This window comes from Pelodiscus sinensis, chromosome 6 (genome assembly GCF_049634645.1).
Source record: "Pelodiscus sinensis isolate JC-2024 chromosome 6, ASM4963464v1, whole genome shotgun sequence".
In the NCBI taxonomy this organism is placed as follows: Eukaryota; Metazoa; Chordata; order Testudines; family Trionychidae; genus Pelodiscus; species Pelodiscus sinensis.
This window is the reverse complement of record NC_134716.1, coordinates 26921688-26945318: the sequence shown is the minus strand read 5'-3', so window position 1 is coordinate 26945318 and position 23631 is coordinate 26921688. Positions and strand designations below refer to the sequence as shown.

Below are 23631 nucleotides of genomic sequence, written 5' to 3'. Positions count from 1 at the left end.
CGAAGACTTGAGGGTATAGTTCAAAAGCTTGTACCCTCCACTAACAGAAGTTGGTATAAATATATCTCAACTACTTGTCTCCTACAGGACATTGTATGATTAAGTTCACTGAGAGATTGTCAAGACAAGTATGAAACAAATTTTAAAAGAGAGTTTACTATTATATATTTGTACCAGCAGGAAAGAAATGTATGTTACAATTATTAAATATCACTAACTCTCATACATGTTTACTTGGGGTCCAACTGTAAGGAACTTTGCCAGGCATCTGTTATCTAATGCATTTATTTGAATGGAAGAAGCAACTTTGACATCTACTGCACTTGGGTTTTCCATGATAGGCAAAGACTTCAGGATTATGGCAGCCTGGGGAGATAGAGGGGTTGTAATCAAGCATAGAGTAACCTAAAGCTAGTTGCTGGTGGGGTGTAAATAGGCCATAGATAGCACAGAACAAAATATAGCTGCTTTCCATATGACTGACTGCAGGGAGAAAGATTCCATATTAAATGCAGCGGAAAAAGAAAATGGGGATAAGTTCAGGAAATGTGGAATACCTCATGCTGGTGGTGTTAGAGACCTTCATTATCCTCTTTTCCTCTTCAGCGCTATCAGCCATTCATGGAAGGAGAGTAAGGATTCTGAGTTGTTTTCAAAGTAGAGGGAGGGAAAGGATGAGGAAGCTTTTAATGTTTTCAATCTCCTTTGAGAGATTTTTGAATATGTACTGGAGGGATTTTTTCAACACCGTGAAAAAGGATAGACCTTCGTCTGCAACCTATTCACTGCCAGGATTAGAAACTGAAGATTGTGTGGTGTGCAGCGGTGGGGGTTGGGAGGTTAGAGACCAACAGGAAGTAGAAATGCACTGATGTAATGTGAAATATTCCTCTGGGCAACAGTGCACGCCTATCTGCAAATCTGAAATACTTTATCTTGGTCAAAAGACATCCCACTTTATCATTAACCATGTATTGTTAAAGTTAACTTTGTCTTTAATGTGATAATTAGGTGTTTTAGTATTCAAGGGCCTGGAGCTACTCAAACCAATAACTGACATGCCTCCAAACTATCTAAGTTTTCCTGTTTTCCATAACAATGACAAGTGCACAATGAAACTTCAGCAAGTTATATGTCTCTTAAAGACATACCCTATAGTGCTGGTAAAAAAAAAAAGAAATGTCTGAGATTACAATTTACTGTTAAGCATTTGCATAGTGTTTACTGAAGCAAGTACTAAAGTTTCTGTGATGTTCTGAAAACAAAGTGGTATAAAGCTTCCAGATGCCCTCCAGTACAATTTTATTGTAATCTGATTAGCACCTGTTTGTCTGTATTACTCCAGCTTCAAACATAAATATGTGCTTTCCCCCACTATCATTAGAATGCACATTATAGTCTATCTAAAGCAGAATCCTCTGATTTCAGCCTGCATTTAAAACAACAAATGTCTTTTTTTCTTTACAAAATGATCACCTCTGGAAATTAAGACACATCAGCATGGAAACAGAAATTGTGCTCTGATATTTGTTGAACTGCTCTACAACAAAAAGAATGAAAGGATAAATGTTTAAAATTGAATACTTTTTAGATAAAGCAGCATCTATCTAGCTTAGATATTTCTAAGGTGACTATCACCATGGACTATAAGCATCACACTTCTTATTCCTAATGAGCCAAATTACATCAAAGATTGGCTTCTTGCATTTCGTTCAGCCTAAACTAATCAGTCTCTTGACTTAGCTTATTTTTCCTCTTCTACATTTCACTCTTAAAAGAATTCTGCGTGTACTGATGAATTGCCAAAGCATTACAGAACTTGGTAATATTTATATATGGACATTATTCCTAAATTTGTTTAACTTTGTGTTCATTTAGTGGTCATCTACAAACAAAATATGTATCATTTTAACTAGATTGATGTAAAAGCCTCAGAGGGGTAGCCATGTTTTTCTTTAACTTAAAAAAAAACAACCAATGAGTAGTACTGTAGCACCTTTGGCTATGTCTACTGCAACACTATTTCAAAATAACGTAGTCACAGCGGCAGTTATTTGGAAATAGTGTCAAAATACGGTCAAGCTGGAGGACTCTTACTCTGACTCCTATAACCCTCATTGTATAAGGAACAAGGGAAGTTGGAGGAAGAGTGCTCTATTTCCAAATAAGTGCTGTGTAGCTGCTCCCTATTTTGAAATAAGCTATTGACGTAGCTCAATTTGAGAAGCTTATTTCAAGTTAAGTCCTGCAGTGCAGACGCATGCTTAGAGACTGACTATATATATATATACACACACACACACAGGGCTCGCCAAGTGGCGGTGAGCCCTGCTCGCCAGCTGTGTGGTTTCATGCTGTTCTGTGTATGTGCAGACTGATCTGCACATGCGCAGATTGCTCTGCGCCGGCTTTTCCAGGTCATAATCTACTCGCCACGGGTGAGTAGATTACATTATTTGTCAAGCCCTGTATACACACACACACACACACACACACACACACACACACACACACACACACACACACACAGAGAGAGAGAGAGAGAGAGAGAGAGAGAGAGAGAGAGAGAGAGAGAGAGAGCGCATCGTGATCTTATATATATAATATCATGAGCTTTTATGGGCAAAACTGAGGAAGCAGTCTTTGTCCTTTGTCCATGAAAGCTCTTGATACTATATATATATATATATATATGCATGCACTAGTCCCGAGGGGCATGTCTACAATGCGGAGTTATTTTGAAATAACATCCCCTCATTTCCAGATAAAAAGGCAATCATCCACACTACCAAGCCTGTTATGGATCAGTGGGTTTGTTATTTTGAAATACAGGCAGTCCCCGGGCTACGTACAAGATAGGGACTGTAGGTTTGTTCTTAAGTTGAATCTGTATGTAAGTCGCAACTGGAATCCAGATTCAGCCGCTGCTGAAACTGACCAGCGGCTGACTACAGGAAGTCCGAGGCAGAGTTGCTCTGCCCCGGGCTTCCTGGAATCAGCCACTGATCAGTTTCAACAGGCTGAATCTGGATTCCAGTTGCAACTTACATACAGATTCAACTTAAGAACCCCAGGCGACCCCAAGTCAGCTGCTGCTGAAACTGATCAGCGGCTGATTCCAGGAAGCCTGGGGCAGAGCAACTCTGCCTCGGGCTTCCTGTAGTCAGCGCTGGTCAGTCTCAGCAGTGGCTGACTTGGGGATGCCTGGGGCAGAGCAGCTTGGGTGCTGCTGGGTTGCTCCAGTAGCACCGCTACTCGGCACTACTGGACCAACCCAGCAACACCCAAGCTGCTCTACCCCAGGCGTCCTGATTCAGCCGCTGCTGAAACTGAACAGCAGTGGCTGAATCAGGACGCTTGGGGCAGAGCAGCTGGGGTGCTGCCGGGTTGGTCCAGTAGCGCACAGAGCGGCGCTACCAGACCAACCAGCAGTGCCCCAGCTGCTGTACCACAGGCGTCCAGAGCAAAGCCGCGGAGCACGGGGACAGCGCGACAGCCCAGACGCGCCGCAGCTGTCCTGCTGCCCGCGTGCTCAGCGGCTTTGCTCCCCGTCTCCCTGGTCTGCTTGTCTTCAGCAGACCAGGGAGACGGGCAGCAAACCCCGTTTGTAACTGCGGATCCGACATAAGTCGGATCCGTGTAACTTGGGATCTGCCTGTAATACCTCCTGATTGTGAAGAGGAATAAGCTTATTTTGAAATAGTTATTTTGGGAGTTAATATTTCACACAAAATAATAACTTATTTTGAAATAATCTGGTAGTGTAGACATAGCTTAAGGTGCTAAAGTACTACCAATTTTTTTTTAGTTTGATATAGTTAATGTTGTACAACCTCCCTAGTATGGATGCAGTTATATCAGCTTTGCTTAGTCTTGCATAGGAGGCACATTTATACCAGTATAACTGCATTTGCACAATTAGGGTATGTCTAGACTACATGGCTCCGTCGATGGAGCCAAGTAGATAAGTTTACTAGACATAGGAAAATGAAGCGGCCTTTGTTGACAGCTCTGGTATGCCTCGTGAAATGAGGTTTACCAGAGTGGTCGACAAAGGCTTCCCTTGTCGACCATGGCGCGTCCAGACTGCACTGCTATGCTGCCAAACAGCTGATCAGCACAGCGCGGCAGCCATTTTGATGTAAATGAAGTGGCGATTATTTAAATCGCCGCTTCATTTTCCTATGTCTAGTAAACTCATCTACATGACTCCGTTGACAGAGTCATGTAGTCTAGACATACCCTTAGTGAGACCAAGGTAATATACTCCTAACCAAAACAGTTTAGCTTTGTGTAGATGAAGTCCTAGTCTTGAATTGGGCAATATTTCAGCAGCTTCATGCCACTATTTATTCCCCTCCGAATTGAGTGTACTTTTATGGGATCACCTCTTAATATCTTATTAGCTAATGAATACATGCCTAATTTCTCTTACATTTCGTGAGTAGCTAAGATCCTTGGCTGCTGTACTGTAGGTTTTACATTTCTGAAACATGTTTTTTAAAGCAATACAATCAGATCCACCCTTCAGTATTTCACATGCAGCCAAAATGCTCAATTGCCAGAGCTAAAATAATTTTCAGTAACACACAAATATTTCTCCTCCATAGATATTGTTAGCATATGACTACAGAGGGAATTGCTTGGTATTTTTTGTTCTTGTGTTGACCTCATCATGCAATATTATCTATGTATTAGCTCTGCAGAAACCATTTATCCAACCATATGACTGATCTAGTCTATTCATTCTGAATGTTGCCTCCTATTTTGTATCAGCAGCTAATTCAATCACTTAGGATGGAAAATTCCTTTCTGCTCACTGATCCATAAAAAGAATCCATCCTAATGTTTTCAGTGTGATACTCCAATTGTCACTTCCCCTCACTTCAAACTGTTTCCACAAATAGGAACACAGTAACTTAGTCATGTAAGTAAATTCATTGTATCCTCAACTATCTCACTGTTTACTAAGCCATCCCTTCAGTTATTGTGGCTCTGGTTCAAAATAGTCTCAGCTTCCACATTTAAATCAATCTATAGATCTTTATCAAACCAAGTCTTTATAGGGTGTCTATCCACAATCAATTTGCACAGTTCACCAGATCTATTTTTAAGAGACACAGTGGAGTGGAATAACAGGAAGATTGTAGGGCAAGATTAAGGTGGATTGGTAGAAATGTGTGGAAAAGCATGTATTAAACCCTTTCACTTGTAATACCTATATGTTATTCCAGTTCTTAGTCTGCGGTTTTTATAAGGTCAAATTCTCAGACCCTTACTAGGCTGATAATCATTCCTTGTTCAGCCAAACGTCTATTGATTAGAGCAAGAGTTTACTGGAGTAAAAACTGGGAACAAAGCCAATGGACACCACCAAGAAAAAACACACGCCAAATTTACCTAGAAATACAATGAAAAGGTAGCTTGCGCCACTCTTAAGTGTGCTTTGTGGCATAGCTGATTTGTCTTTTCGACTGTACTGCGTTAAAAGCTTTTTTGGCATTGAGGGGAATTGCATCCACAGCTTCTCCCTGCTAATTCTTTCATTAGTTTCTACCAAATTTATCAATCAAAGACGTAATATTTTTTATAATCTGTCATTATTACTATTTATTGAGCTCTGGCAAAGACAGTACCTTTCCCCTAGATCTTACATTCTAAGTATCCCATTGTTTACCTCATACTAAGAGTAGGCCACAGTGATGCATACTGATATAGTTCTATTGACTTAAATGGAACTACTTGCATAAGAGCTGCCCAGCATCAGCAAGAGCTGACCCTGCACTAGATAGACAATACTTTCAGACACATAAGGGCATGGTCCAGTTCCAAAGCAATAGAGATTTAAACAAACCAGACCAAAAACCAACCAACCAATCAATTAGCACCACCACCACCAAAACCAATCAAAGCACTTCTTGCTTTCGTGGAGTAACTTTTGACAGGAAAATGGTGTTTCTTTAAGGAATTGAATGAGATTTACAAATAAACAGAGGGAAGTAGCCCCAACCATTAGTTTAGTAAGAGGAGTGTGCAAAAAGGACACTGAGAAAAAAAATCGAAAAGGCTTGTTAAAACAACGCTAAAGAGAAAAACAGGAATTGAGAAGTGGATGGGAGCATAGGTAGCACTGCTCTGAAAGGCAGGATGAAAAGCTTGAAACTGAAGAGGAAGATGAGAGGAAGCTAGCAGAAAGTTTCAGGGAAACCGATGACCACTCAGGAATGAAATCTTGGAATCGTCGTGCACAGTTCTCTGAAAACATCCACTCAATGTGCAGAGGCAGTTAAGAAAGCTAACAAAATATTAGGAATGATTAAGAAATGGTTTGATAATAAGATAGAAAATATCATAATGTCATTATATAAATCCCTGGAATGCCCACTCCTTGAATACTGCATACAGTTCTGGTCACCACATCTCAAAAAAGATATATTAAACTTGGAAAAGTTAAAGAGAAGGGCAACAAAAATGATTAAGGGCGTGAAACAGCTTCTATATGAAGAGAGATTACAAAAAAAGACTGGGGCTGTTCAAAGAAATGAGTAAGGGAGGATATGACAAAGGTGTACAATATGCTGAAAATTAAAGGGAGTGTTATTAATCCCTTCATATGACCAGGAGTCACCCTGTGATGTCCCGCACTGGCCCTTAAAGGCTAAAACCCAGCCCTGGGAGAGGGTTGAGAGCAAAGTCCACAGCTGAGGCTGATATTACCAATTAGGGTCCAGAGTCCGACCTGAAACAGAGAGGAGCGATGGGGGAGATGCCAGCCAGAGTGAGGCACCCTGCTGATGAGCTAATTCCCAGTGATACCAGCAAGGGGTGCTGTGGCTGTGAGTCCTGCCCCATGACACACCCAATGAAATTAATAGGCATTAAAATCAACATAAGGAAATATTGTTTCACACAATGCACAATCAACCTGTGTGACTTGTTGCCAGGTAATTTTATGAAAGCCAGAAATATAACTGGGTTCAAAAAAGAACTTGGCAAGTCACTGGAGGCATGGATCCATCAATGACTTTTACCCAAGATGGTCAGGGATGACACTGACCCTATGCCCTGGGTATCTCTAAATCTCGGACTGCCAGAAATTGGGATTAGATGACAGGATCTGATCATTTGATAATTGCCCTGAGCAACACTATGATCATCTAGTCTGATTTTCTGCATAAAACAGTCTGCAGGAATTCTCTCACTTAATTCCTGTTTGATCTAAAGTACCTCTTTTAGAAAAGCATCCAGTCTTGATTTAAAAATGACCAGTGACGAAAGAATCTAGTGCTATCTCTGGTAATGCATTCCTCATGCTCCTTTAGCTTCCATTCAATCTCTGTTTTAAAGTGAGCCTTGAGTCTGGAATTCAGGCTTTTATTAGTCTTAATAGCATTTCCCTTTTATCTGCTCTAGATTTCACACTCTTTGTTTAAATGTACAATATCAGAAACCACAAAAATGTATTGCTAAAAATGTAATGCTCAAAAAATACTAGAACTGTTTTTGCAACATACACGGTCTTAAATCAAGAGCAAAGAAAATGTTGCTTCTTTCTTTTTCTCCAGTGACTTCTGAATATGCCTGTATGTTAATTACCCCCATCTACCCTCTCTGTTTATAGACTTTTGCTAACAAACAGTATATTCTATTTCCATAGACTCCAAGCATTCTAAAATGAGCTCCCATTGCACAAACCATTCATCCTCTCTGACTACATCCATCAAATTTGGCAATTTTGCATTTGAATTCCTAATTTGTCATTATTTAGCTGCCCATAAGCATGTTGCCAAATAGCCAGCATTTCACTTTACAATCTTGGTAGTCATAAAGAATGCCACTGAGATATAAAAACCCCATTCGATCATTGAGAACCAAGCCCTTTCATAGTATGGGCAGGTTGCAATCCCAATACAGAAGAAACCCCAGAAGCACAAAGGGTATTTATTCATATACTTTAGAATACAGAGCATTAACCATAAAAACAATTTCAGTGTGATATTTCGAGATGCTCTGAAGGAAAGTCTGTGCCTACCTGCAATGTACAACCATAGGGCCGGCATCAGGAGGATTACAAGTTTTGACTCGTCGTAGGAAAGCTAGGAAGGGTGTCGGATGTTCTGGAACTCCATGGTCAGGCCAGGCAGTGAACTGGAACTGTCGTACTTCTCTTTTCTCACTTGAACCATTCTATCAAACAAAAACTTTTAATTGAAACAATTACAGTCTAATGCTGTGGGTGCACTATGGTGATGGCTTAACCACACATAACAATGGAAACTAGATAAACCTCATGTGGGAACAGAGAGTTAGTGAATGCCTGCTATAGGAGAAAATATTACAAATATTCTTAATTGCTGCATTTTGTGGTTCAAGTGATATGAGGGTTTTAGTTACACTTTATAGCACGCAATACCAACTACCTCTGCTTCAGCTAATTCTTCATTCAATTAAATCGTTGTTCACAGTGAGAGCTCCATATTTACCGATAAACCTCCAGACTGGGAAAAAAATGCACTGTGATAACAAAATAATTGTTTTATTCTTCGGCGTTGCCAAAAGGATCAAGATTTAAGTAAATCCTTGCGAGATTTGATTTCTCCAAAGCAGCCTTTTTTAAATGGTGGGGGAGGGAGGATGCCACAGAAAATGTACCTTGTAAAGTGCAAATGTTCGAACACAGTATGTTGCCAATTCCACAGTGTCTAGCAGAGTCACTTGGATCAGCCCATAAGTCTCTGTCCCTCTGCTTGGCCAATACTGATCACACTTCACCTGAAACAAACATATGATATATTCATTTTACATATTTATGTACAATATTATCAGCCAGACCTTCTGATAATGTAAATTAGCATAGCTCTATTAAAGTCATAGGAGCTATGCTGTTTCACAACAGCTGAATATGTGTGAAGAAACATGTATTTTATGGCTCAAGTAGTTATTTTTTTCTGGTTGTGGCTCTTAGTGCTACTTTTTTTATGGCAACCTTTAAATTTTTGGGAGCAGACCTCAGCACCATAAAACTATGTAACTCCATTAAATTCAACAGAGTCATACTAATTTACACCAGTTTAGGGCCTGGCCCCAGGCTTCAGATAATTCTTTTCATTTTTTTTTATAACATAATGTTGCTAGGAACTCATGTTTTTAAATCTTCCACCATACTGCATCTATTTTGAATGTTTCACATTGATTCTAACATATATAAATTGCAGTTCTGTTGGTAATTTAAACCATATTTTAGTATATACAGAAATATATCCCTATGAAAGACTGGATTTCTTTGGCTTTTAGTTCTTTTAGTTAGTGAATAAAATAAATAGAATAGCACCAATAACTATGAAGTGAGTTATGGGAAAATATAATTTCCCTCTCAGTGCATTGTTATAAAACATATTAGGAAGTTATATTAATAGACATTTAAGATACATGGTTTAATAGAAAGAATTCATCCATCACATTTTAAGACATAAGCCATTTCATCCAGGGAAATCTTCATTGCAAAGCACTGCTTGTTTAATATAATATTAACAAGCTGAAATAATTCTGCATAAAACAGTACATAAGACAAGTGTGTATTTATACCCTTTTCTGAAACCAGGTGATTTGTTTTGGTTAAAAATATCATCTAAGGTCTGAACGGGTAGGGGATATAAGAGTTGTTGATTCTTTTAGACAATCACAGCAATAGTACCAAAATAATATAAGGTTTAAATAATTTAAAAAATGTTTAATTTGAAATGAATGACACATGAGGCTGACACACACTCTTACGAAATAAATTCTTACAAATTAGCCTGGTAAATAGTGGAAAGAAATAAGCTATAGGTTCAGTCCAGTTGGATCCAACCTGAAAAGAACAATGAAAACAAATACTGTGCAGTGTCCATTAAGAACACGAATTGCCATGTGTGTTGTTAATCCCAATTGTTTTTATTTATGAGCTGAACACCCAAGAACACACAGATATTCTTCCGGGGTTGTTTTTCCACCCAGCATACAGATTCAGCACCTTTCTAAGCACCATCCCCCACGCAATGAGGGATTTGAAAACATTTCATTCATTCTATGGAACACCAAGAAAATCTCTACTGATCACTGAAGATCTATGTCAACACGGCAGTTGGTATTCTGTCTCCCAACCTCTGTACTTTGGGAGACAGACTCATTCTAGTCCTGCTCCTCTAGCATGCTCAAAACAACAGTGTGGCCATTGTAGCACAAGTAGCAGCATGGGCTTGCCCCTCGAGTTACATGCCCATCCACCTGACCTTGTAGGTACCTGCCCTGTGGTAACATCCATATAGCTATTTTTAGCACACTAGCTCAAACAGAGTTAGCATGTCTTTCTTCTAGGCTAGGAAGTGTGCTCCTAGCTGCACCAGTTCACAAACTCTAAGGAGAAGCTGCCCAGTGGTTGAAGAGAAAAAAAAATCTTTAAGAACTGAACCTGCTAGAAAAAAATAATTGGGGTTGGGGTGAAATGTTTGACTGGAAGTGATGTCTTGGAGGTATAAAATAAAATTAATAAGTTACTAACAGGAATTTGATTTGCCTATGATCTGAAGAGGTTTGCAGACTAATATTATTATTTTTTTAATAGGGATTAGGAAATTACTACCTTTTGCTGCTTTCTGAAAATTTGGAAGAATTAATATTGTCTGTTTCACCTGGATATCTGTGATTTATTTGTAAGATGTCTACAGTCGTGGAACCCACACTGGTCTTGTGTAGAGTAGATAAAAAGATTTTTTCCTCATTTGTGCTAGCACTATCCAGCTATCAACTGACTGAAAATCTCACTTATCATTCATTTAAATACAGATAAACATTTTTAACTCAATTTTAGCAGGCCCGGTTATAGCTTAGGGACCTGCCTTATTCATAGAAGATGCTATATTTTGTAATTTTACACATTCAAAAAACTTTTGTTAAAGCTCTTGTTTGGGTCCTTAGCAACCAAGACACAAATCCATTATTACAATTATGTTTTGAGTTGATAGGAAACAAAATTTAAAAACACAAATTGAAATTATACATAAACCTAATGCAGAGAGAGAGAGAGAGAGAGATACAATGTCTATTCTACCCATCTTTCCACCCATTTGGTCCTACAAGCATCTCCCATTTTCAAATTATATTTCAGTCAAAGCGGTATCTGCTTCCAGTAAACAGACCTAAGGAACGGCCAGCTTCCATACTGAAAATTCTTGATAATAATGAACCCAAGGTCCAGTGTGTTTCAACAGCAGCCCTAGGAACTGCCAAATGTGGACTACAAACTGCGGCATGTTAGGATAACTTCCTGGTTCCTACCAGGATGTATCTTTTGTAGGTCTTAGTATTGGGAGCTATGTTTTATGTTTTTTACAGGTAGGACCAAAATGGGCTTAAAGGGCCCCTTGAGAGGAGTTCAAATGACACAAAAGGAGAACATGGGCTTATTCTTTTGGAATTTAGTTATTGTGGGAGTTGAAACATGTTTGTGAGGGGGACTGTGTTCTACAATGCACCCTCTGTTCCCTCGGCAGGAGGTTTCAGCACTGACTGAGCTGAGAGCATATAGCAGACAAGCAGAGAGGAAGCTGGCAACCTGTTCTATGTTCTTTAGAAAATAAAGCCTATTCCTGGTGGTTTGTCTGACTTTGATTGAGCCTGGTCTGAGGTACACACACACTGACATTAAATGCAGAGCACACAAAGCAGCCTCTGGTCCAGTCTCCCAAAGTGGTTACACAGTCACAAGACAGGCTTCCCCTGTCTTGAACAACCTCCTACTGGGTCAGTGAATAGGAGGGGGGGGTTGACTACAATTACATCTCCCAAAAGGATTGGAAGAGAGAAAGAAATTAATATTCAATACAGTTAATTCAAGGAGGGAAGTCTTCTATAGCTTATATTGTCTCATTTTTCTCGGGATGTAGCATGCTATTTACCTTCATGTAGTGAAAAGAGGTGTTGGAGACTAAACATTGGAGACCAAACTGAAAATGTTCCTTTTCAAAAACATACTTAATGGTCACAAATACATTTCCATGTCAGACATGAGGAGGATCAGTGGAAGTGCAGTAAGCTAAATGGTAAGAATGCACTCAGGTTTCAGAAAGCCAGTAGAAAACTACTTTTTAACTTATGACCCAGCTGGGCTGGAGCAGCCCCACACAGGCCCCATTTAACCAATTAAACATAATATTTAACCAGTTAACTGATTACATCCCTATTCTTCACTTGTCTCAACATGCAATGTTCTCTCTTTCATAGCTGAGCTGTCCCCATGCCATGGTGGGGACAGCTGTCTATCATTGTCCTTGCTCTTCTATATTAGCAGACCCCCTTCTGCTTGACAAAGCCCAAGGTGTAACTCATTGAACCTGTAGCTGAACTTTGTGGCTGTTGGGAAGGGGTGGGAGGGATTTCTGCTTCTCCATTTTCCTGACAATACCTCATGCTCTGTGATCATAGATATTAAATTCCCAACATTCCTAGCAATTTACAATCTAATTTATCTTTGTGAGAGGTTAAAACAAGACTTTTTGGTTGGACTTCAATAGCAAACCCTCCCCCTCAAAAAAACTAAATAGTATATCTTAACTGACAAGTGACTACTGTGCTGGCAGAGAATCATTATATTTAAATATATAGTAGACCAATGTCTGTGACTCTGTAATGCTGAAATGCTGGCTGTTCCAGAAGTCAGCTAAGTGCCACGGCAGGAGACAACAGCACCACCCAAAGGGAACAGCCAGGGGGCAGAGCCTGGACGAGCGTGCGTCTCTGATGTCAGGAAAGGGCACCAGATTCAAAAGGAGGAAAGCGGAGCAGACACAGAGGACGTGGAGGAGACAGAAAGGAGAATGGAGGCGGCGGAGGACAGCGAGAGAGAGAGAGATGCAGCAGGAGTGGGAGAAGAGAAACGCAGAGTGAGAGGCGGGAGGGGGAGAAGAGAAAGAGAGAGAGATGGAGAGAGAGGCAGGCGAGAGCTGAGAGAGAGAGAGAGAGAGAGGGTGAGGCAGTAGGAGGAGAAGAGAGAGAGAAAGGCCATTTGCATTGCTTGCTCCTGTGCGGTGGCCTGGCTGTGTGGCGCAGAAGTCAGCCAAGTGCCACGGCGGGAGGCGAGGCAGTAACGTACACGCCCAGGGGACAGGAACTGGACGAGTGTGCATCCCCGATGGAGACAAAGGAGAGTGGAGAGAGAGTGAGAGGCAGGAGGGGGAGAAGAGAAAGAGAGAGATGGAGAGAGAGGCAGAAGGCGGAGAAGAGCTGAGGGTATGTCTACACTACCACCCTAGTTCGAACTAGGGTGGTAATGTAGGCATACCGCACTTGCAAATGAAGCCCGGGATTTGAATTTCCCGGGCTTCATTTGCATAAGCCGGCCAGCGCCATTTTTAAATGCTGGCTCGTTCGAATCCCATGCCGTGTGGCTAGATGAGGTGTACAGATAGTGCGGAATGGCTTGCTAGTCCGCACTATCTAGCCCATGCCGCATCTAGCCGCGCGGCACGGGGTTCGAACGAGTCGGCATTTAAAAATGGCGCTGGCCGGCTTATGCAAATGAAGCCCGGGAAATTCAAATCCTGGGCTTCATTTGCAAGTGCGGTATGCCTACATTACCACCCTAGTTCGAACTAGGGTGGTAGTGTAGACATACCCTGAGAGAGAGAGGGGGAGGCAGTAGGAGGAGAGAGAGAGAGAGAGAGAGAGAGAGAGAGAGACCAGAGGCTCAGGAGAGAAGACCGATGTGGAGGAGAGACATGAAAATCCCGTCTTATGACGGGCTAATTGGCTAGTATTTAAATGTTTAGGCCAAAGTTTTCTTAAGTGAACAGCTCTTTTAGTACCCAAGACACTTAAAAGGGGCTGATTTTCCCAGGGCAGGTGCTCATCACTTTGAAAAAAAATCAGGCTCCTTTGAGCTTATTTAAATTGGACGGCAAAATCACCAGTCACTTTTGAAAACTGTGGCCGCTATCTTTTTCTTAATGCTTCTGTTTGACCTTAATTTGACTGCAGGCCCCTTACAGGAAGGGACTCTATGTACAGTGGCAGCAAACTGATAGCATTTAATACACAAAATAAGTAATGATAATGAAGTGGGCTCCTTGCACTTCCCCTCCAGATGCACACACCTAAAGTTTATTTACAAGGTCAGTCCATCAAACCATTACATCTTCCAACAGATTCAACTTCCCACCCACATCCCCTTCTTTTATTTGCCTTTCCCAACCTGGTGACATGTTATCATACTAACAAAACTGCCTCAAGAGGTCAGGGACGGCATTAGCTGACATAAGTTCAAAAGTTTAATGCATTTATTATGGAGTCTTACTGTTATTTTTTTATACAAAGCACATAAAAATCATGATAGGCATATTCTTATAACTTGAATCCCCCCACCTCTCTCTCTGGCTCTTTTATACAAAGCAGCCAAATTCTCATTCTTCATGGTATTATGAGTACTCACTGAAAAGAAAGCTGTAGGAAAATTGAATGTTGATTTTTTTCTAATAGCATGTAAAGCCTGAGACTATTTCAGACCTGAGGAGCTTAAATATCACCAAAGAATATTCATGGATATTCACACTTCAACAAGCCCTGTGGGCACCAGGGAAGACACTGCTTTGCATCAACAGAGCTGAAGGAGGCAAGTTTCCATATGACCTTGCACGAACATGAATTCCAGACATTCAGAGGTAGAGAAACGTTTGTCCAGTACAGGTTGAACCTCTTTAGTCCAGCACTCTCTGGTCAAGATCCGTGGTCCAGCATGATTTTAGTTAGCTGGATACCTACTTTTCATGGGTGTGGTACAAGTTTCCTATAGTCCCATAAAGTTCTTTTACAGCTACCAGTCCCCTCAGTGTTCTGTGCTGTTATTTACCTCTAATTTATCCCTAAATGTCTTCTAAGAACCCAGTGAACACTAGACATTTTGCAATTCTGTTAAATAATATTGACCTCTTGTGGTTCGGCAAATTCTCTGGTTTGGCACCTGTGTGACGGGGCATCAAGACCCCGCACTAAGGTCCACGGGGTCTGCGCCCTGGCAGAGAAGCCGCGGAGCAGATACCGGCCGTGCGCTGGCTGCTCCCAAGCCGCGGCTCAGCCGGGTAGTGCTGTGGCTCAGCGGAGCAGTGATGCTGCGACTCAGCTGAGTAGAGACGCCGCGGCTCAGCTGAGCGGAGGCGCAGCTTGGCGGGGCAGCGCCGCGGATCAGCTGAGCGAAAGCGTGGCTCAGCTGGGCAAGCGCAGAGGTGCCGCCGGAGAGGTGCTGAGGCCAGCCCTGACGGGCCGAGAGGCCAATCAACGGCACAGATGATGCAGGGGGCAGGACGGACTCTGGTGTGCCGGCACGGCGGGAGCTTTAAAAACCTCTGGACAACACAGGAAGGGGGGAGCAGTTGGATGGAGAGGTTGGACCCACCAGGAGGGACATTGATGTACTCCGAGCTGTCGCCCTGCTGAGACCCGCCGCCACTGGGGTAAGGACCACGGAAGGGTTAAAGGAAGTAGCCCAGGGCAGGGCGGTGAGGAAGCCCGTGGGCTGACGCGTTTAGGGGCACACCCCTGTCAGCCGGACCCAGACTGGCAGGCAGTCTGAGTCCTTAGGGCCCTGGGCTGGGGCCCGTGAGTGAGGGCAGGCCCGGGCCCCCTTTTCCCCCCTTCCACGTGGGGGAGCGTTGACGACGAGGAGTGCCCAGCAGTGAGGGGCTAGGGAACCTTGCGCACAGAGGGCCTAACGTCCCTGGACGGGACCGACGAGGACAGGTCTGGGTGTGACGGACTTGCATCTTCCCACCCCTCTTCCTCCAGGATAGAAGAGGGGGCAAGGCCGTCACAACCTGTCTCCAGTGTGCAGGACTAGAAAGGTTCAATCTGTGCAAATTCTACCACTCAGACTGAAAAACTCTTTGAGAGTATCTTAATATATGTCAGCCATTGCAGACCACCTGAAACTATGGGGGTAAAATGAAGTTCAGGAATGATGCAACAACCTAACAACAGGCAAATCCAAACTGTCTAGACTCCTTGATACAAGGACAGCATATACATTTTGAATCTGGAAGACCAACAGTTAATAAAAAAAATGGCTTGGTTAGAGTTTTCCCAAGACTACGTACATATGAGGGAGCTCACTTCTACACAGGGTTTGGGATAGTTCTACACAAAGGAAACTTTTTAATAAATCAATAATAATAATTATAATAAAAATTTAATTTCTTAATTCAGAAAAGAAAAACAAATGATGGTGAGGCTATATCTTGAGGTGGTCAAACTTGCAAATCACATGCAGCTCTTTTACCATTACATAGCAGCTCCATGAGCCTCCCACATTTCTCCCTCTATTCTCTACCTACTAGACTCAGGGGGAACACGGGACCACTGCCTTGCAGTAGGGTACTGCTGTATAGGCTTCTGCCCAGCAGGGACGGGGCGGGGGGTGTCTTAGAGCTTCTGACCAGCGAGAGGGGGCTCTCTGGGATTTAGGAGGAATAAAGCTGCAGTTCCAAGTCCCAGCAGGCACCTCCCTTGGAGTGGAAGGCACCAGTTGAGTGATGAGGGCTACACCCCTGGTGGTAGGCGTGTCCTGGCTCTCAAACTTCTGAAGATTGTTGTAAGAAGCTTGCAGGGTCAGTAAATTTGGTTACCTTAACTTAGAGCCTCAGGAAGCACTGGGGAGTAATTAATTCAAATTACTCTGAGGAGTAGTTATATTTCAAAATTAGCATTATTCCTAGAGGAAAGCAGGAGTACAGATTTCGAAATAAGCAGCCTGTTATTTTGAAATAATGCGCTTGGTATTGTGGACGCTCCACTTATAAATTCAACTTAAAGGGGGTTATTTAAAAATAACACCCTAACATAGGCCAGGGCAAAGGAAATTAATGTTTAAATATTTGGTTTGATGAATGCAGTTCAAGTTAATGCCACTTTGGGAAGAGTTTGTGAAAGAGTGCTAAAGGAGCCCGATATCCAAATTACACTAACTTTCAGTCAGAGATGAGCAGTTCACTGGACTTTTTTGCCTTTGAAAATCTTTCCCTTACTGAACTGTCATATGGATGATTTTACAAAAGCGACAGAATGGACTGGTGTCACAACAGAATCTAATTGTGTTATAAGAATAACCAGACTTTTTCCAGTGCATTCTGTCATAGGGAACAAAAAGCAGCGCCAAACCTACACTTTACCTTTTGTGAATCTAATTAGTGTACTCATGGTTGTGATGGTGCATATTGAATTTGGCCCCCTCCTTAAAAGCTCAGGGATCCTCCTCGCTGGTGCAACACTTAGGCGCTTTATTTTGTATCTATTTCCTACCACCAGTTTCCTGCTATTTCCAGAGTAATTACACATCTTGGCCTCACACCAGCATGACCAGGAACAGTCTAGTACACACCTTTCTCCCTCTGAGCCGGCCCTTCCTCTTTTCATCTCTGCTCCCAGTCTTTTAGCTCCTGCTAATTAATAAGGTTATTGGTACCAGCAGTTCCCAGGCAATACCTGGCTATTTACCAGCCCCAATCCATTCTCCTGATTGGGGCTATGGTAGCAGGAGCTGATTAAGAGCTCTCCTTGCAGCATCCTGCCACAATGGTCCAGCAACAGTTTTTCCAGTAAAGAAAACATTTTTGGCTAGCTTGAATTCCCATCCATCCTTATCCTCTTTACATCTTAACATTCTAGGAGCATTAAAAACAAAGTAATAGTGATAGTTCCTGATTGATCCGGAAGTCACTGGTTTGCCATTCTAAATCAAAAAGCAATAACAAATCAACTGCTTATCTCTTCCCATGTAAGAAGATAGCATTATTCAGCAAGAAAGAAATGCCGCTTGCCACATCCTTCGTTTCCTGACAGCACAGCTGTACAGAGCAGCAAGCTGAGAATTTATAACTCGCTTTCCAGATAAAGAGATGAATATTCTTCTCGCTCCCACAGTAAGCAAACATTATTTTTTTTTGTGCCTGGTCCTCTGTTTACATTAAGTATTCATCACTTTTTAAAAATGAATACACCCAGGCTATACTGTATAACGCAAAAGCAATGTTTATATGCTAACCATTGACACCTTGTTTGGACTAAGTGAAAAATAGAAGCAGTTCATAGTATTCAGGGTATACATTTTATTTGCAAAGAACAGTTAAATGAAAGTATTGATGACTCTCCTACTTTAATAGCCATATTAGTGCTGATGTGGATCATTGTCACTTCTACTGCATATACCTCCAATACAACCTGTCAAAATCTACTTGAGCTGAAAGATAATGAATCTATTTCTCCCCAACAAAAGCCCAGTATTACAAATTAAAAACTATCTTCATCACTATCCCATCAAAATGTATCCTAAGTATGTATCAGCTTTAACGTCCTTTGTGTTTTCCAGGCAGCCAAGAAAACAAAACTAAGGTATATGTACCACACAGCTTTCCACTGGATCCAGTCAGAACTGCTCAGTGCATCACAGGCCCATTTCCACCACCAGTAAATGGAAATCCATGTGGTAGAGGTCTGTGCTTCTGTAGCAGAAGCATCTGTGGATTATGCCCAGATCTGCCTTGAAATTCCGAATGTTCATGTTGTATATACAAGGAGGAGTCCTGTGGCACCTTAAAGACTGTCGGTTTTATTTGGGCACAAGCTTTCATGGGTAAAAATCCACTCATCATTTTATTACCTAATTAGTAGAAATATGATCCTGTATTTCTAATGTCTTTGACACATAGGAAAAAGAATATTTCTGCATACAGCTCATTGTGTCTATGGCAACATGCAGTTCGACTTCTATATAACAGAATTAATTATTTTTGTTCACATTTGAATATGTTCGTGGTTTCCATTTCCTGGTAGTTAATGAATGGCAAGACCAATTTAAGGGCCTGCAGCAAAGTGACAGGCACTTGACTCTTCCAGCTGGTCATTAGCTGTGAGGAAATGTATGAGGGACTGGTGTAAGTATTAAGTCATTCCTCATCAATCCAGAAGTTTAAATGCAATTTCATACGGCTGGAGCAGTTGTTACAACCCTTATATTGTATTTGGCTCTAATTCAGCAGTGGTGGTTGTGACAGTATATTCTGGTTAACAGTACCATGTTAGTTATGCCCCAATAAGGAAAATGAAGTCAATGATAGCAATGAAGATGTATAAATGAACATTGTGTCTGTCCCAAAATATTCTGCAGTGAGTCTGTACCAATTCACTGAGAGGTTTGAGATCTCTTACAATGGAGTAACCTGCTACAATGTCCTACCTCAAACAATATCTTTGAGGGTAAAATATGGTGACCCAGTGGCTAATCAAAAAGTTGCCTCAATGTTACAATTGTTTTTGTTTCACATAGTTCCCCTGTCCCCATCTGGCAACTTGGATCAATTCGTATTTTGACTGAAGCATGCAAACAATTTGGGACCTCATGCTACAGCACAGAGGTTCCCAGAGAATGCAATAAACCGAAAGGATATAGCACTAAAAATGGGCAGGAATCAACCCAGAAACTCTCACATCATAATATTAATCTTTTAAATTGTCTTATGTGTCACTGTACCGTAACAGTGAACTGCTTTTCCTAATCTCTAGTTTTCACTCCTTAATGTTTCCTTTTATTTCATTCAGACTAAACTCATGCGTGTAATAAATATGTTATCGACACTTGCCAATGCACTGCAGTGTGCATAATCCTTTTTTCATATACATTACGTGTGTGATAGCAGAGTAATGGGACTGATTTCCTCTGTGAGGTCTGGATTGGGTCAGGTGAGATTCCAGAGATGACATTTAAAACAAAAACAGTGAAGTGTGAAGGGTTATAAATGAAAGAGCTTTTCTTATTCTGAAGCTTCCCTATAGGCAAACAAATGAATAACTAATTCACTGTAACATCTTTATTTGACATTCTTAGCTGTTAAATATGTAAGTTCTCAAAGCTGAGGTTAGTCAGACATCTAACACATGCTAATCAACCAACTTCATTTGTTTCTGCAGATGCCATTTAAAAATCCCTTTATTTGTGCAGCACAGGTTAAAAAGCCTCATGCCAAGCTGCAGGACTGAACAATGAAAAAAGCAAGGTAAACAAAATGAAGGCATGAAGATAGAAAAGGAGATGAAGTCCCAGAGAGGAATGATCTTCCTTTGCAGAAGAGATAATGATCGGGTCTGTCAAGACGTGAAAGCAGATGGAAAATGGAACATAGAATAAGAAAAACAAAATTAAACGATATCCTAATCCTATTAACATTTAATAGTGTTAGATTATTTTTGAAATTCCATTTGGACTTGTGCTGTATAAAGAAATAATGGTGTCAAAAGTGAAATTTTGTAATAATATTTTTTCCTAGTTTAGGGATTCCCACTTCTACCCCACTAGTAATACCATTAATGACATTATCTGAATATACTATCATAGGAGGGTAAGAGGTAGCCTAAGAGTCATATTTTCACATTTGCAAGCTTCACCTTATATGAAATTGCCCATTCTGCTAAATTATGTACTGAGGTCTGGTTACATGGACTATTATTGACTGGGCTGACTGCATGAAACTCATTTCACTTATTAACTAAGAATAAGATAAATCATAAATGAAATACATATACAGACAGTCATCTGATTAGGAATATCTGGACTCTCATTACACTCAAGGAATGTGTTGCCATTGAATGCAAATTATATGTGAAGATGGTTATTATTCTGATCAACTCTTTTCAGGGAACAGTCAGCAGAGAGTTGAGTTAGCCTGAAACTGCAATAAACAATTAGTGAAGAGAATGAGTAGATTTTATTTGGCTATTTCAAAACAAGTTTCTGTACATGGGGCAACCATCTGCAATGTTAAGGTAAATGGTAAGTATTGAAGTAAAAATACCTTCTGCAAAGGACTGCTCATCATCAGACTTTAGAATAGCACTGATGCCATTTAGAAGTAGATTGATTATTGGAGGCAAGTAGCGAGGAAATGGGCAGAATTTCATTTGCCTAAGTCAGAATAACTTTCAGTGGCTAAGGAAGGCCTGGGGCGTCAAGATAAAATAAAGTAGTCAGATAAAAATATCTTCGGCAATGGACTCATTACCAACAGGTATGTGTGGGCAGTGATGTTAATATAAGTTGAATTGACATGCAGGCACTGATTCTATAATTTAACTGCTATATCTTGCCTTAACTGGCTTCTATTCCTTTAACTCTAATAGGTGCTGAAATGAGAAGAAGCCAAATCTGTACACCAATAAGTGTCCAAACCAAATCACTTAAGTAACTAAGTTAAGTTACATAAGCAGCACAGCATAGCCTTGTATACCTCCAGCATGGGAAGAGAAGTTATTGTCATTCCAGAAAGGAATGAAATATTACAGTGGATTTTGCTTTGCTACCATCTCAATAAACTAAAAATGTTCTATTTTAAAAAATTGAGCTTTTACCTAAACTGCTTGCATCTAAACTATGATCTGGTCAGATGTGCAGTCTGCTTTTTACTGATGTAATGACTTTACATAAAAGCACCTTTCCCCTTTCCTCTCTTTTTTCCCCAGTTGGAAATTTTCTTTAATCTAGGGTACGTCTAAACTACATTTTTTTTCAAAAGAGAATGTGCAAATTCTATGGGAATCTGCATATCTTCTTCCTATTGCTTTTTTGAAAGTGGATGTTTTGAAAGTGAAAGTAGTCTGGATGCAGTTTTTTCGGAAAAAAACCATTTTTTGAAAAAAACGCTCTTCCTAAAAAAAGGAGGTTTACTCAGTTTTTCAAAAAAGTTTTTTTTCCCTGAAAAAACTGTGTCCAGGCTACTTTCACTTTCGAAAGACCTGCTTTTGAAAAAGCGTTTGGAAGAAGACATGCAAATTCCCATGGAATTTGCATATCCTCTTTCGAAAAAAGAAATGTAGTTTAGACGTACCCCTAGATACATTTTGACCAGAATGGCTTATTTCTACCCTGCTGGACCACTTCCTTTCTTTTCACAATTAAAAAAAAATTCTTATTTTTAACTTAACAGTCATGTTAATTTGCTTTATATCCATCCACTCCATTGTTTCCTTTCTAATCACATACATACCCTTCATTCCTTCCCCAGCTTCCCTAATTTTACTTTGACCTTTACAAATTATTCCTGGTGAAGACTTCATAGTTGAAATGCCACATGTCTTCTATTTTTGGAACATATTATAAGATGTTTCCTTTTAGCAGTTCTATGTGCAAATATAACAGCCTAATTATACTTCTGTCCACAGCTGAGTACTCATTGATCTTAACTCAGACTTTGGGTCCAAAACTTAACTAAAATTGTTAAGTCCAAAAGTCGAGTGATACTGATATGACTTCCTTGTGAAAAGATGATATAGCTGTATTCTTGTTCTAGTACAGGAAGTGATACTTCCAACTCCCTATTTTTGCTTCTAATGATCAATAATTCTCAAGAAGTAGAGAAGCTTTGTTCGGATAAGCAGTCAACATTTGGATTCTTATCTGAATCTTATCCAAGCCTGCACCAAACTGGGCTAGACGTCTGACACAAATATACTGTTTCACAATGTTCAAAAGAAAGTGCAGAAGTGCATACACTATTTTAATAAATGGTAGGAAGTCAAGAAATAGTTCCTTTCACACTTAGTTAGGGCCAACTTCCTCTCTGGGCAAAAGGCCTATTTGGTTCTTCTTGGAAAAGTTGACTACTACTTATCACATGCCAAATTGACATTGTTCTGGCTGGGAGTCATTAATGCAGCTTGAAGTTTGTTTTAATGAGAATAAAACTTTGCCAAATAACAGGTCAGCCAATATTTTCTCATCTTGTGCAGGGAATACAAAATATTCATCAGCTCTTTATTACAAAAAAGATGACGTCTTCCTATGTGTTTGAACAATGCCTGACATATTTTGGCCACCCTGGCAATAGTCATAATTAGAATTCTAAGTGAAAACGGTCTATTGGAAAATATTAAGTTGCACCAAACCAACACTGCTATTTAGTATGGACTTAACAGTTGAAATGGCTAGAAAACCCATTAAAGATTATGGGATCTTAAGTTACCTAATCATTCACACATAGATTAAGAAAAAATGAGCCTGGCTGTACAGCTCCACATTTGGAACTGAAGTTTATGACATAGATCATTTAATAATATAGATTCTGTTATTACCTATTAATCTCAAATATTTCAGATACAAAAAGAGGGCAAAAACTCAGAGACAAATTTGAATGAAAAACTTATATAAATGATAAAACAGATATACATTATTATTTGATTTAAATGGATAAGTCTACAAAAGCAATAAAGTTCTTTCTTACCCTGGACCTCTCCTCCAGTTTTGTCATCATGACCACAGTTGCACCCCGTTGCTCCCACATCATTCTCCAGAAATCTCCAAAGGTTTCTGGGAGAGCCCCTTGAGTTGCAATGTAAGCATTCTGCTTTCTGTATCCATCTATGTAGTTGGCATTGACATAGTCACTTCCAGGTATGCCTACAAAGCAGGAATAATTAATGCATTAGCAAAGTCACATCATGTCAGACACTACTGCTGGGACATTCTGTTGTAAAGGTGAGCATGGGTCTCACCATATACTTTAATGAGTACATTCAATATTTGATAAATAATGCTGTGATGTCAAGTTGCATGGAAGAAGTGTT

General features: G+C 40.5%; 1 protein-coding gene across 17 annotated transcripts in view; it reads right to left on the bottom strand.

Moving 5' to 3' along the window:
• PTPRD (protein tyrosine phosphatase receptor type D) overlaps window positions 1-23631 on the bottom strand; it is a 1779541-nt gene that overhangs the window by 39436 nt on the left and 1716474 nt on the right. For all 17 annotated transcript variants that reach the window (XM_075931585.1, XM_075931599.1, XM_075931586.1 and 14 more), the window contains 3 exons: window positions 23289-23464; window positions 8653-8772; window positions 8033-8187 (listed from right to left, as the gene is read on the bottom strand). In XM_075931585.1, coding sequence (XP_075787700.1) covers window positions 8033-8187; window positions 8653-8772; window positions 23289-23464 — 451 coding nt within the window. The remainder of the gene's footprint in view (window positions 1-8032; window positions 8188-8652; window positions 8773-23288; window positions 23465-23631) is intronic.